The sequence below is a fragment of the Ostrea edulis genome, chromosome 6 (assembly GCF_947568905.1).
Source record: "Ostrea edulis chromosome 6, xbOstEdul1.1, whole genome shotgun sequence".
In the NCBI taxonomy this organism is placed as follows: Eukaryota; Metazoa; Mollusca; class Bivalvia; order Ostreida; family Ostreidae; genus Ostrea; species Ostrea edulis.
In genome coordinates, this window is record NC_079169.1 from 37,242,112 (window position 1) to 37,257,008 (window position 14,897).

The window sequence follows — 14,897 nt, forward strand, 5'->3', positions numbered from 1 at the left end:
CACTGAGTGTGAGTGACAACTGAAGTGACCTGTCTACTAATAAGTACTGAAATATACCAATAAATACTGAAATATACTACTTAGTTCTGAAATATACCAATAAGTGCTGAAATATACCATAAGTACTAAAACATACTACTAAGTACTGAAATATACTAAGTACTGAAATATACCAATAAATACTGAAATATACTACTTAGTTCTGAAATATACCAATAAGTGCTGAAATATACTACTAAGTACTAAAATATACTACTAAGTACTGAAATATACTAAGTACTGAAATATACCAATAAGTACTGAAATACACATGTACCAGTGCTGGCCACGGAATGTGGTTCTTCCAGATTTTCCCCAGGTACCAGTCACTCTGATTCTCCACCAATCCAAGAACCTATACATAATACAGAAGTAAACTGTCATGTAAGAAATGAATTTCACACTTCATACCATCATATATGTACTTCATGAAGCACGTTAAACGAAATTTATTATTTATATTTACATTCTACTTTCATTTTTATTGGAATTCCTAGACATTAAAACAGACGTACTATATCCATCAAGATTCATACGCACACTGTTCACAACTGCATCACATTCAAATGAAGAAAAGGCTATCATTACAATTAGTAAAGATATCAAAGGCAAAAACCTTGAAAATGTAAATTCTGGGGTCATAACACAGTCTACATGCCTGTGTTCAGTTCTATTCATTTTTGTAGAACAAATAAATTATTGTTTAAATCTAAATCAACAATACATTATGACTGCCCACATTTGAAAATCATCAAGGAAGCCAAAATTTCTGCACTTAAAACTTTGTTACTGTGGTGGTGGAATACCTTTGTTCCTGTGAGAAAGCTGAACATTTTCCAGAGCTCTGCAATATCAGTAGCAAAACTAACATCTGTATCTAGGACTATCACCTGTAAATTATATACATAGGACTATCACCTGTAAATTATATACATAGAACTATCACCTGTAAATTATATACATAGGACTATCACCTGTAAATTACATACATAGAACTATCACCTGTAAATTACATACATAGGACTATCACCTGTAAATTATATACATAGGACTATCACCTGTAAATTACATACATAGGACTATCCCCTGTAAATTACATACATAGGACTATCCCCTGTAAATTATATACATAGGACTATCACCTGTAAATTACATACATAGGACTATCACCTGTAAATTACATACATAGGACTATCACCTGTAAATTACATACATAGAACTATCACCTGTAAATTACATACATAGGACTATCACCTGTAAATTACATACATAGAACTATCACCTGTAAATTACATACATAGGACTATCACCTGTAAATTATATACATAGGACTATCACCTGTAAATTACATACATAGGACTATCACCTGTAAATTACATACAGCAGTCTTTTAAAGTGTTCAATGAATACTTCAGATTTCTGTTGATAGATGAATACTGTGATATCTTCCCACAACTGACCTTCTCCAGTGATAATGGCAGTGTTTTAGGCAGGACTAACTTCAACAGCCCATAAATACCAGAGTAATGCTTGTTAGGGATCCACTCGATATCCCCCTATCAAAGAAAAAACACCAAGTAAAACATAAATACCAGAGTATCCACTCGATATCCCCCTATCAAAGAAAAAACACCAAATAAAACATAAATACCAGAGTAATGCTTGTTAGGAATCCACTCGATATCACTTTATTTTTACTGCATGGATTCATTACTATTTAAAAGTTACACATGTGCAAAGAAAGATATATAAATGGCAATATAGAGTTTACAATTTATTTTATGACACTTTCATGTTTCACAATCTTCATTTCTTGCTGGCTTAGTGATATTTAGAATACTGAATTATACACAGTAATTTATAGAGGGTAACACTGGAAACTGTATGCTGTTGAAAACCATTGTAAACCTATGTCAACCTCTGTTGACAATGGCCATCTTCAACCTTCAACTAAGTGAAGTATTTATATATCAACTAAGTGAAGTATTTATATATTAATACAGTATAATCTGTCTAAACCGGCTGTGTGTGGTTCCAAAGAAATTGGCCGGTTTACACAGAGTCCGGAGTGCAGAATGTTGAAAAGTATGAGAGTTGCTTCCCTTGTATTCGCTGCCTATTATGCATACATGTGTAATGATTGTAAGCGTTTTATCATATCACAAAAGAATTCAAAATGTGAAAATATAAATGCCAGTGTTTTTTTGAAAAGCTTTCAATTTTTATTAAATGGTTTAAAAATCTAGGAATTATTCGCGCACTCTTCTGTTGGTAAATCGTCGATTTCGTCTACATCATCGCCGTCTTCAAGTGCTATATCATGTGCGTTCGTCAAGATTGTGTTGCATTCGTCTAAAAGTTTGCTTTCCCAGCTTTCGTCGTAAATGTATTTAATGGAAATATCGCTTTTAACTGTCTCAATTTGAGAAACAGAAACTGATGTAGGGTGGCTGGTTTAAATACGATAATTAGAGCTAATTACAAGCAGTTGGGACCTTGTGTAAACCGAATACGATTGACCATAACAATTCGGGTGGTGTATCATTGTTTGGCCGGTTTACACAGGATAATTAAAGTTAATTAATAGCAGTCGGGACTGTGTAAGCTGGTTGATATACAGAATATGCAGTATCCGGAGTACAGGGAATTATTAACAAGAGGCCCATGGGCCACATCGCTCACCTAAGTCACCTTTGTCCATATCAGAAGAATTTCCATATATATTTGCATGTAAAATCGTAGTCCCTATTATGGCCCCAACCTACCCCTGGAGGCCATGATTTTCGCAAATTTGAATCTAAACTATGTCAGAAAGCTTTCATGTAAATGTGAAGTTCTTTGGCCCAATGGTTCTTGAGAAGTAGATTTTTAAAGATTTTTCCTATATATTTGTATGTAAAACTTTGATCCCCTATTGTGGCCCCATCCGACCCCCAGGGAACATGATTTGAACAAACTTGAATCTGCACTATGTCAGAAAGCTTTCATGTAAATATCAGCTTTTCTGGCTCAGTGGTTCTTGAGAAGAAGATTTTTTAAAGATTTTCCCTATATATTTGTATGTAAAACTTTGATCCCCTATTGTGGCCCCATCCAACCCATGGGGGCCATCATTTTTAAAAACTTGAATTTGCACTATATCAGGAAGCTTTCATGTAAATCTCAGCTTTTCTGGCTCAGTGGTTTTTGAGAAGAAGATTTTTAAAGATTGTCCCTATATATTTGTACGTAAAACTTTGATCTCCCCTTGTGGCCCCATCCGACCCCCAGGGAACATGATTTGAACAAACTTGAATCTGCACTATGTCAGAAAGCTTTCATGTAAATATCAGCTTTTCTGGCTCAGTGGTTCTTGAGAAGAAGATTTTTAAAGATTTTTCCTAAATATTTGTATGTAAAACTTTGATCCCCTATTGTGGCCCCATCTGACCCCCGGGGACCATGATTTTAACAAACCTGAATCTGCACTATGTCAGAAAGCTTTCATGTAAATATCAGCTTTTCTGGCTCAGTGGTTCTTGAGAAGAAGATTTTTAAAGATTTTTCCTATATATTTGTATGTAAAACTTTGATCCCCTATTGTGGCCCCATCCAACCCATGGGGGCCATCATTTTTAAAAACTTGAATTTGCACTATATCAGGAAGCTTTCATGTAAATCTCAGCTTTTCTGGCTCAGTGGTTTTTGAGAAGAAGATTTTTAAAGATTGTCCCTATATATTTGTACGTAAAACTTTGATCTCCCCTTGTGGCCCCATCCGACCCCCAGGGAACATGATTTGAACAAACTTGAATCTGCACTATGTCAGAAAGCTTTCATGTAAATATCAGCTTTTCTGGCTCAGTGGTTCTTGAGAAGAAGATTTTTAAAGATTTTTCCTAAATATTTGTATGTAAAACTTTGATCCCCTATTGTGGCCCCATCTGACCCCCGGGGACCATGATTTTAACAAACCTGAATCTGCACTATGTCAGAAAGCTTTCATGTAAATATCAGCTTTTCTGGCTCAGTGGTTCTTGAGAAGAAGATTTTTAAAGATTTTTCCTATATATTTGTATGTAAAACTTTGATCCCCTATTGTGGCCCCATCCAACCCCCAGGAGTCTTCATTTTAACAAGCTTGAATCTGCATTATATCAGGAAGCTTTCATATAAATCTCAGCTTTTCTGGCTCAGTGGTTCTTGAGAAGAAGACTTTTAAAGATTTTTCCTATATATCTGTATGTAAAACTTTGATCCCCTATTGTGGCCCCATCCGACCCCCGGGGGCCATGATTTTAACAATTTAGAATCTGCACTATATCAGGAAGCTTTCATATAAATCTTAGCTTTTCTGGCTCAGTGGTTCTTGATTAGATTTTTCCTATATATTTGTATGTAAAACTTTGATCCCCTATTGTGGCCCCATCCGACCCCCGGGGGCCTGGATTTTGACAATTTAGAATCTGCACTATATCAGGAAGCTTTCATATAAATCTCAGCTTTTCTGGCTCAGTGGTTCTTGAGAAGAAGATTTTAAAAGATTTTTCCTATATATTTGTATGTAAAACTTTGATCTCCTATTGTGGCCCCATTCGACCCCCGGGGGCCATGATTTTAACAATTTAGAATCTGCACTATATCAGGAAGCTTTCATATAAATCTTAGCTTTTCTGGCTCAGTGGTTCTTGATTAGAAGATTTTTAAAGATTTTTCCTATATATTTGTATGTAAAACTTCGATCCCCTATTGTGGCCCCATCCGACCCCCGGGGGCCTGGATTTTGACAATTTAGAATCTGCACTATATCAGGAAGCTTTCATATAAATCTCAGCTTTTCTGGCTCAGTGGTTCTTGAGAAGAAGATTTTAAAAGATTTTTCCTATATATTTGTAATATGTAAAACTTTGATCCCTTATTGAGGCCCCATCCAATCCCCGGGGGGCATCTAACATCTAACACTACCTAATAAAGCTTATCTATAAATTTCATCTTTTCTGGCCCAGTGGTTCTTGAGAAGAAGATTTTTTAATGACCCTACTCTATTTTTACCTTTTCTTGATTATCTCCCCTTGGAAGGTGGCCTGGCCCTTTATTTGAACAATTTAGAATTCCCTTTGCCTAAGGATGCTTTGTGCCAACTTTGGTTGAAATTGGCGCAGTGTTTTTGAGAAGAAGTAAAAAATGTTAAAAGTTTACAGACGGACGCCGGAATACGGGTGATCAGAAAAGCTCACTTGAGCTTTTAGCTCAGGTGAGCTAATAAAGGATTTGTTAAAGAAATGTTAGGGACTATATTTTGTGGCTGGAATTGACAGAGCGCCTGTGTACTCAGAGGCTGGTTTGGACAAATTATACTGTACAATGTAATATCCTCAACTAAGTGAAGTATTTATATACTACTACAATGTAAGGCCACAGTTTTTTAATTTATTGGTTTACGGATTTAAAAAAAAAAAATTAGGGTCGGTCGGGAGAAAAAATAATAAAATAAAATAAACATTTTTAATATCTATCGTTGTTTTATTTTCAATTTAATAAATCATTAACATTTAATTTCGTGAGTACAAATAAACAAAACATGTATTTTAAAAATAGTAGATAAAAAATTCTTTAGAGTGACTAGTACATTATGAATTAAAAAAAAAAATGCAATTTCAAATTCAGTGTATAACTATTACATGTATCTATGTTACACCTTGGTAGAACATAAGCAGAGAATGTATAAGGTCATATCTCTTTGATGTTGTAAAGTATCCAGTATTTATATCATGTTGTTCAGTAATTTTGCTGTATATGCTCAATAAAGATTTTACATTTACAAATTGTAAACATAAAGAAAAAAAAATTAATATAAGCACTATTACAATTGTATGTAGTAATTCCATTTTTAATTTCAGAATGTTTATACCCCCATGAAATAATTTTTAACCCCATTTTTCCCACATACAGTAACCATGCCCATGAAATTATCTACCACCTTTTTGAAAGAAATTATTCTTGTTTTTCATTTTTATTTGATACTCAAATTCTTTCCACCACTACACAAGGTATACTAATTTACGAGAAATATGCATACCTTTCTGAGTTTTATCTGGTCAATTTTTCACAGGCGTTCATTATAATATCAAAAGCATCTAACAATTTCTCACACTGTTGGGATTTTTGACAGCAGAGATGCACGTACATGTATTCAAATCCATTTATTATGACATGTACTGCTGTGGTATAAAGTCACTAGTTAGAATTATCTAAATGTGTCTTGGTACAGGCCCTCACCACACTCAAACCGGGTCCGTAGGACATTATCACTTTAACGATGGAACATCCTATCTAGTAAAGTCGTTAACAACTGTAACTTCCTCTCATATTTAAACATCCAAATAGCACTGCATTTCGTGTTATGTTAGCAGCAAGAATACCGCCAATTGTATGAGAAATATTTATTTCTATCAATTCCTCTCTTTTTTTCGTGACAAAATGTCATTTGGCATCTGTTTCGTTGACAAGAACGATATAGGTATCGTTACTGTCATCGTGCGTGGCCATATCTGTTTACATGGTTTTTAAAAATACGGAATAAAGATATTTCACAAAACGAATAGTGATTACCAAATACAAATCTATTCGTAAAATTGAAAATACATTTTATTTTTATTTTCGGTTTGACATTTTGGATAGAATCGGCGGAATTAAAAAAAGTAGAAATTTGCATTTTATTTTTTTTCCAATTCCCCAGAAATTAGGGTCGGTGGATCCGTAAACCAAGCAATAAAAAAACCGTGGCCTAATAGAGATTTGGCATTTTTCAAGAAGAAAAAAAACACCTGTTGCCTTACCTTGACTTTATCTGCATGATAGAAACTGATTTGGACTGAAATATAGGAAATTGATGTTTACTATCACATGCAATTATACTGCAATATATCATCCAATACTGACCTGTGACCTTTGCCACTTACCATCTGGGACCTTCCAAGTTTCAAAGAGGTAGTTGAGAATGACCTGTGCAGTTGTGTCTGAGATGAAGTGGAAATGAAGTGGATTTTTACGATAGAACAGCACACTTTTGATGAGGGTTACAACATCTCTTGTGGACTTATGACCTGAACACACAATGGCTATATGGATCACCTGCAAACACAAGCAAACAAATTTACGTCAGCATATCCCTCCAATTCAGAAATGAATGTTTATTTGTGAAAAAAGACATGTGCTTCCAGTAAATATTTCAGAATTCAGAAAAGTCCTGTTATAATGCATGCACTTTGTGTGCAGTACACATAATGCATTACTTCCTTTTTCTTGTTGCTTTTTTAATGTCATGTGAGTACAGTGTCATGTTGTTTATAGATATTTACTTGGTTAGAATTTTACAAGAACTTTACAGGAAGAAGAAAGGTCATGTTTGCCTTCTTTAAATTCTAAATAAAATTTCATATTTAAACACGTATATGTATGGTTACCTCACATTTGGGGACTTCCTGCTGCGAACTGATGCAGTTTTTATGCAATTTAGGATTCTGTTCTTCTGCATTTAATTCAAATGCTGTCAATTCTATACGTGCCAAACTGCAAAAATGAAACATCATATTTCTTTTCTCATTATTATTTCAGAATCTGTCTCCGCTTGACTAAATTATGAAAAGAATAAATTAACACAGCATTCAATTCAATTCACAAACAGTTGCAACTACACTATAGACAATAATAGCAGTTTCAGATTAAAATGAACAGCTTTTTTGGAATACTAACACTACCTCACCTGAGTTGTTTTTTAAGAGCTCTGTTGTCACTTCCAAGTTCTCTGAGCTTACTGGCAAACTTCAATTCCAGCCTCTGGAATACAGCCTCATTGGTGTACCCCTCTGAAACAATTCAAAATTTATATTGTGTAAATGGTATACCATCTGAAACAAAATAAAATTTACATTGTGAAATAAAATAAGCTTTACACTTGGTGTATCATCTAAAACAATACAAACTTTTAAAATACTGCAACATTTTGTACCTATCCGAAACAATATAAACTTTATACTGCAACATTTTGTACCTATATGAAACAATTCAAAATTTACACAACAACATTTTGTACCTACCCAAAACAAGACAAATTTTACACTGCAACATTTTGGACCTATCCGAAACAATAAACTTTATACTGCAACATTTTGTACCTATCCGAAACAATACAAACTTTATACTGCAACATTTTGTACCTATCCGAAACAATAAACTTTATACTGCAACATTTTGTACCTATCCGAAACAATAAACTTTATACTGCAACATTTTGTACCTATCCAAAACAATAAATTTTATACTGCAACATTTTGTACCTATCCGAAACAATACAAACTTAACAAAAACAGCTTCATTGATGTATTCATCTTTAAAAATATATTAAAACTTCACACTCCCTGCATTGTGTACATTTTGGACAAATCCACTCCAATTCTAAAACACTCTCTACCAAATGTCCAAAGTTTAATAAACTTTAATTTAGAAACACAGAATTCTAGTAAACAATTACTACACATTTTTTACATTCAATTTACCTCATCTATAAGTACAATCAAAACAATGGCAAAAGATCCTTTGTATTTACCATCAGACGTGAGAGTGAGGTAGACCAATATAAGCGTTGGGAAAGCCCCGGCAATCAGCAACAGCACCAGTCCTTGTCTGGACAGCCTAATCATTCTAAAACATAAAACTACTGTTTACTTGATTTAAAAATCTTCATTTGCTACAAGATTCAGTTACAAGGTGTACATCATTACAGGATAATAAATGTCCTATCCTGTATCACACTGCCTGTTTAACCCAATACTCCACAACCAGCCCCACTGCAGGCTGTCAATCGGATGCTGGTCGTGGTTATAATAATGTGCAATATGGATAAAGGGTATGTTTTTTAGTGTTCACTACATACTTAGTGATAGCAGACAGAGATATCGAGAAGTTCCATCTGATGTTTAATTGTGGGAAATTAGTGAGCAGATGACGATTTATCAAAGCAGAAAATCCCTAAAATATGTTCCACAAGGTTTTGTTTCCTAAAGAGATCAGTGGCCATGTATTACGTATTTGTCATGTGACCTAGGTCCATGATAACCAAACACACTGTCAGTATGATTACTGTGTGATATTGTATTGCACAATCAAAGAGCAAGAGCATAATCATACTTATCATTACTTAATCATAGATATAATTATATATCAAGTAAATGTATATCTCATTTGTATTTTCTGTACAATAATTAAAAAAAAAATACAAAAAAGCAATTACAGTTGTTACATTTTTTGGGGTGGTGGTGGTGGTGGTGGTGGGGGGGGGGGGGGGGGGGGGTGGGGTGGGTGGGTTTAAATCTACAATTCAACACAAACCAACCTCCAGTGCTCCCACTGGACCAAAATTCCCTTTCGCCACTTTTTCGGGGTGCGGCGTGACGAAAATAATCGCATGCTTTACAATTATTTCCATCATATTATTTTATTCATTACACTGATTTTAGCATTTTGAATCAGTTACATTACTTAATCATATCCAGCTACCATACCTAAACACTTCTTTCTGAAATAATAAGAAGTTGATTTGTTTGATAAATTCTATGATGGAAATCAAAAATCAGATAATAAATCATATAAATATAAACTTCATGATGCTACACCCCTCAGTGAAAACATTGTGTAAATTGCCTGAAATGCAGATGTCACAAAACATCAAGCCCAATTTAGAGTCGTATCTCAACCATTCCCTATTAAATTTCCGTTTTGGTATGAAAGATTTTGCAATTTGGACAGAATCAGATGTTTGAGCAGGTGGGGTTGACAGTAAAGCCAAACATAGATATGTTTTGAATTTTAGACTGACTAGGGTCAGAAGCTACAAGTTTAGTGTCAAATAGAATGGGGTGCATAGTCTTATGAGACTAGCATTTTTATACTGTTGCGCACCAAACTTCAAAGAAAATTATTTATTAAAATTGCAATGTCCATATTAATGGTGACCGACCGCATTGTTTATGAAATATTCGAACTAAAATCAAACACATCAAAATCTTGTAATCAACGAGCTTGGCCGCAAAAACATACAATTGATGTATACCGGTATACATTATACACAATAATACGGCCAATTTAATTACCTGTCGGTTCTGTGGTTAAGAATTGACATTAATGTGGAGATGATAATACGATAATGAATAAGACTTTAAATGTTAAACAATTGACCATAGCAGGGTACATAACTGTCCGATGTACTTTATTACATAATCACCGACTTTTTTGCAGCCATAGATTACCTGAGGCTATTATCTGGCCTTCGTGACCAGCTCTGTGTGCACTGGAGTGACGCGAGATTTCCAGTAGCAGGCGTTGACTGAATAAACAGATTTTGACTGCATAAACAAACAGACGATAATGTGTCACTGACAAAAGAAATTTTAAAATACAATTTATTGCAAAAAGGTATTTTCGCCACTTTAATTTTCCCCCCGCCATTTTTGGAAAAAATTCGCCATTGGCAGCTCGAGCACTGCCAACCTCTCACAATAAATGTCATAAAATTGCCCATACACGAACACAACTGGATATTTAGGAACAAAAGTACTGGAAATGGTACAAATATGCTCATTTTATAAAGGCTTACATAGGATTTTTTCTTCAACCATGAGTTGTAGAATTTTACCTAACAAAGTATCAACCATCATCAGGCTGTGACATACTTTCTTTGCATCGTTTGAAGAAAAAGTCCTAGCTTAAAAACTGCGACACAAGGAAGATAGACAAACCAAGAGCTCTGTGTAAAATATTTCCCCAAAATCGACTGAGTTCAGCAATCTGTAATTTTTTCAAACATTTTTTTTTTTAAAGAAAATTGTTGGGAATCAAAATCCTTGCAATAAACACATCTGACAAGTTGTTCACAAAGGCCTCAGCTAGAAAACTATGAGGAGTTAAATGAACAGCTAGAAACTAAGGAGTTAAATGAACAGCTAGAATTTTTAAAACTGTGAGGCTCAGTAAAATGAACAGTAAGAAAACTGTGAGGCTCAGTAAAATGAACAGTTAGAAAACTGTGAGGCTCAGTAAAATGAACAGTTAGAAAACTGTGAGGAGTTAAATGAACAGCCAGAAAACTGTGAGGAGTTAAATAAACAAGCCATGTACACACTTTGTACCATTTCCTCACAACTGACCAAGACCTGTTATTTTCTCAAAATGAGGAAAAAAAAATCCTTGTCACATACACATCTTCAATACCTATACAAACTTTCTGTAAAATAAGAAGGTCCTCACTTAAAAACTGTGAGAGGAGTTAGGACAAATCATGTTAGGAGTTAGGACAAATCATGTTAGGAGTTAGGACAAATCCTCCATATAACATTAAAATTCAAAAAGAGTGACAAAACTCCTGCAATGGAGGTCAAAATGGATCAAAACTACAACATGATCTAGAGTGACCCACTAAGAAGCTACACAACAAGTTTCAGCTTGATATGTGACAGAGAAATGAAAACAGACCCTCCCCCCCCCCCCAAACAGATGAAAGGATGGACCGACATACAGACATCACTGTACCATAACATGTCCCATCTAAAGACGGGTGTACAGAAACAAGGCAAGTTAGCTGAAATTTTCTGATAGAAATATTTTCAGTTAAGTTCTTTTCAAATTACTTTGAAATGTTTCTACAACGTATTTACCTATATGTTAGCTGCAATAACATTTACATGTTTGGAGTTCCTTATTTTGTTGATCTTGATGAGAATCCTGTAATAGAAAAACACACACCACACTAATATAAACATGAATTCCAATGTATAAAAAATGTAACATGAAAGGAGAATTATGTATAACACCATATTTCAACACTTCATGTGGTAAATACCTCAACTCTTTCTCACAACTCGCCCTGCTGTTTTCTCAACTTACCAACTCTCCAACTTCTTTTGCCAATTCACTATTCACCTCCCCCCCCAAAAAACATTAGAAATTAATATACCATTTTGCTCCAAGGACATTTACAACCTACATCCAATTTTGAAAACTGATCAACTAATAAACTGGTAGGCGAACATTGCCTAAATTGCAAACAAGTACTACTAGTCTTACTACTACTAGTAAGGTAATATTTTTATACTGTTTTCATCCATCTGGGCACTTTGTATATTAGGGGGGGGGGGGGGTATTTAGAACTTTTTGAAAGTTTTCCAGTGAAAATTTGACTTTGAGTAAATTCTAAATGCGGTATTGTTATACTTTCCTTTATGATAATATAATCCACTCAGGTCTAATTCATTGATTTATCATTTCAAATTGTAAAAATAACATACTGTAATATATACTCGCCTATAGGTCGGTTCGCCTATAAGAAGTCGGTTTTATATTTTGTAGGCTATTTTGGAAGGATTTGTCATTGACCCGCTTATAAGTCGGTATATCTTTTTCAAAAATCTGTTGATAATTTCTAACATTTTCACCTCTGTTTCAAATAATATTTTGTGAAACGAGCTGATATTTATTCATTTTCTCAACTAATCAATTTCAATAATATACACGAGAGCCGTTCCTGGCAAAAAGGGCCCTTAAAGACCCAACTTTAAGTTAACGCTCCCAAATTTTACCTGTGTTGTGATCAATGATAAGCCGTCGGTCAATCAAACTTTTAACAATAGAGCTTAGGTTGATTGACGTTTGCAGAGTCCATTGTCTACAGCTACCTGAGAAAGATGTTTTGATAACAATCACAGCTAATGATGACCCGCAGTATTTAGATCTCGAAGAAAGCCCCAGTATACCTGAGTTTTGATAGCATCGACTCGCACCTAGGACATTGATCACTGCCGTCTTCCACATCAAACGAGAATGACCTCCAAAATTTCTGCAAGTCTCTCTGAGGAAAAATTAGCGGCAATCCGTGCATTATTTGCATATATGATAAATTATTCAATATTTTAATGGCTAACGTCCCCTACACAATGCAATTTATCATCGTATTTTCTCTCTCCATCTATACCACATGGATTATAAAATACACAATCAAAAATCAAACAATAGTAAAAAAGCATAAATAAGTTATTGAGATATTTCTATTTATAATTTATCACGGCTTTATATTTATAAGGAGAGAGAGAGAGAGTTATTGAGCTATTTATAATTTATCACGGTTTTATATTCATAAAGAGAGAGAGTTAGAGTTATTGAGCTATTTATAATTTATCACGGTTTTATATTCATAAAGAGAGAGGAATGTGTAAAACTGTAAAAAAGATAGATGAAATAATATGGCATGTCAATAGTGTTGCATACGTATGACAATAATTACTCATTTAGTCAATGATTGAGAGTAAGGGAGAGAGAGAGAAAGGGGGGGGGGGTAGACTAGCTATGTGTCAGCTTCTGTTTGGGATACCATCGTTACACAAACATTACGTCCACAGAAACCCTAAAGAGAGAGAGAGGAGGTTGGGTGTAGACTTTGTGTCAGCTTCTGTTTCGGATACCACCATTAAACAAACACTACAGCCACAGAAACCCTACAGATGGCCCATATTGAGGGGTATCTTGATCATTCTTCATTTGGTTGTACATGTACACAGATCTACTTGGATTTATTTATTCTCTCGAAACATGGATATTTTACCTATTACACCCACGACACCGCGAACTCCCAGGACACCAGGAAGTGCCCGGAAACGCCGGGTAATATTGTATTTAGGAAATTATTTATATAAGATATATAACAGTTTAATTAGAAGTTTTAAAAAGCACAGGTTTAGAAATGGGCTAAACCTGTTATCTGCAATACATAAATATGACCAAGTTTGAAGGTTTACGGGAAATAGAAATGCGGTATGCATGTAGGTAGAATTTTGTTGTTGTTGCCCAAATCAAGACACTAAGCATAATTTGTGATAACCTGAGGAGTTTCCTGTGTATATCATAAAAATATACACAACAGCTGATCTCTTGGCCAGGTAAATAACATTGACCATGGATAAGCTCCGCCCACATTCAGTGATCTGTGAAGAAACCGTACGGTGTTTTTTTTGGTCTTTAAGTATATTAGTTCTAAAGTATGAACTATATACTACAGATAATATATCCCTCAAAATATTAGAGCAATGTTGATTGTCGCTAAAATATTACAGTCAATCAAAGATGACAACCAACTCATGACTTATGACCTCTGTATACTAATAACAACACAAGGTACCTAGCTTCAAATGACACAGAATGGCACCCCCTGAGAATGTCGGCCTTTTGAGCTTCCAGGGAATATGCTATATAAATGTACTTACTACTGTTCTCTTGTACAATCATTCAACTAAAAAACCATGTATGGCATGACTGCATTTATTGCCTATTCTCTCTGAAAACTGCAACAAATCATGCATGGGTCTACAGCTCGATTTTCCTTTGCATCGCATATTCCCTGGAAGTTCAAAAGGCCGACATTCTCAGGGGGTGACATTCGGTGTCATTTGAAGCTAGGTACCTTGTGTTAGTATTAGTATACAGAGGTCATAAGTCATTTACAGAAACAAGTGCCTGTGATTAATGGCCATAGGGAATGAGTTTACCAGAAGAGAATTTATAAAATAATTTCGACTCTTTTATCGCGCCGGCTAATATCATTGCAACTGTTAAAATAAAATGCATTTAAAACGATACCTGTAATGTGCACCAAGTTATATCTAGGCCATTTGATGCTGACAATTTTTTTTTAGACTCACTCTTCTTTGGCCACGGGCGGTACATTTCAGGTAACTCGTACTGATAATTTTGTTTAATTGAACACACACCATGATCCATGAAAGTCACGCAGAAAATATAACCAGATATATCTACTAGTAAGATGTCATAGATGA

At 34.7% G+C, this 14,897-nt stretch overlaps 1 protein-coding gene across 4 annotated transcripts in view; it reads right to left on the reverse strand.

Moving 5' to 3' along the window:
- The window catches only part of LOC125682959 (xylosyl- and glucuronyltransferase LARGE1-like), a 25,333-nt gene extending 10,528 nt beyond the window's left edge, over positions 1 to 14,805 (reverse strand). The window contains exons 1-11 of one of the 4 annotated variants that reach the window (XM_048923607.2): positions 14,701 to 14,804; positions 12,825 to 12,919; positions 11,730 to 11,796; positions 8,627 to 8,721; positions 7,784 to 7,886; positions 7,485 to 7,590; positions 6,981 to 7,152; positions 6,858 to 6,892; positions 1,500 to 1,595; positions 846 to 929; positions 317 to 394 (exon numbers count right to left, since the gene is read on the reverse strand). In XM_048923607.2, coding sequence (XP_048779564.1) covers positions 317 to 394; positions 846 to 929; positions 1,500 to 1,595; positions 6,858 to 6,892; positions 6,981 to 7,152; positions 7,485 to 7,590; positions 7,784 to 7,886; positions 8,627 to 8,721; positions 11,730 to 11,752 — 792 coding nt within the window. In that variant the 5' untranslated portion in view covers positions 11,753 to 11,796; positions 12,825 to 12,919; positions 14,701 to 14,804. The other 3 variants (XM_048923608.2, XM_056139546.1, XM_056139545.1) reach the window with 3 other exon arrangements.
- Between the last annotated feature and the right edge of the window lie 92 nt (positions 14,806 to 14,897).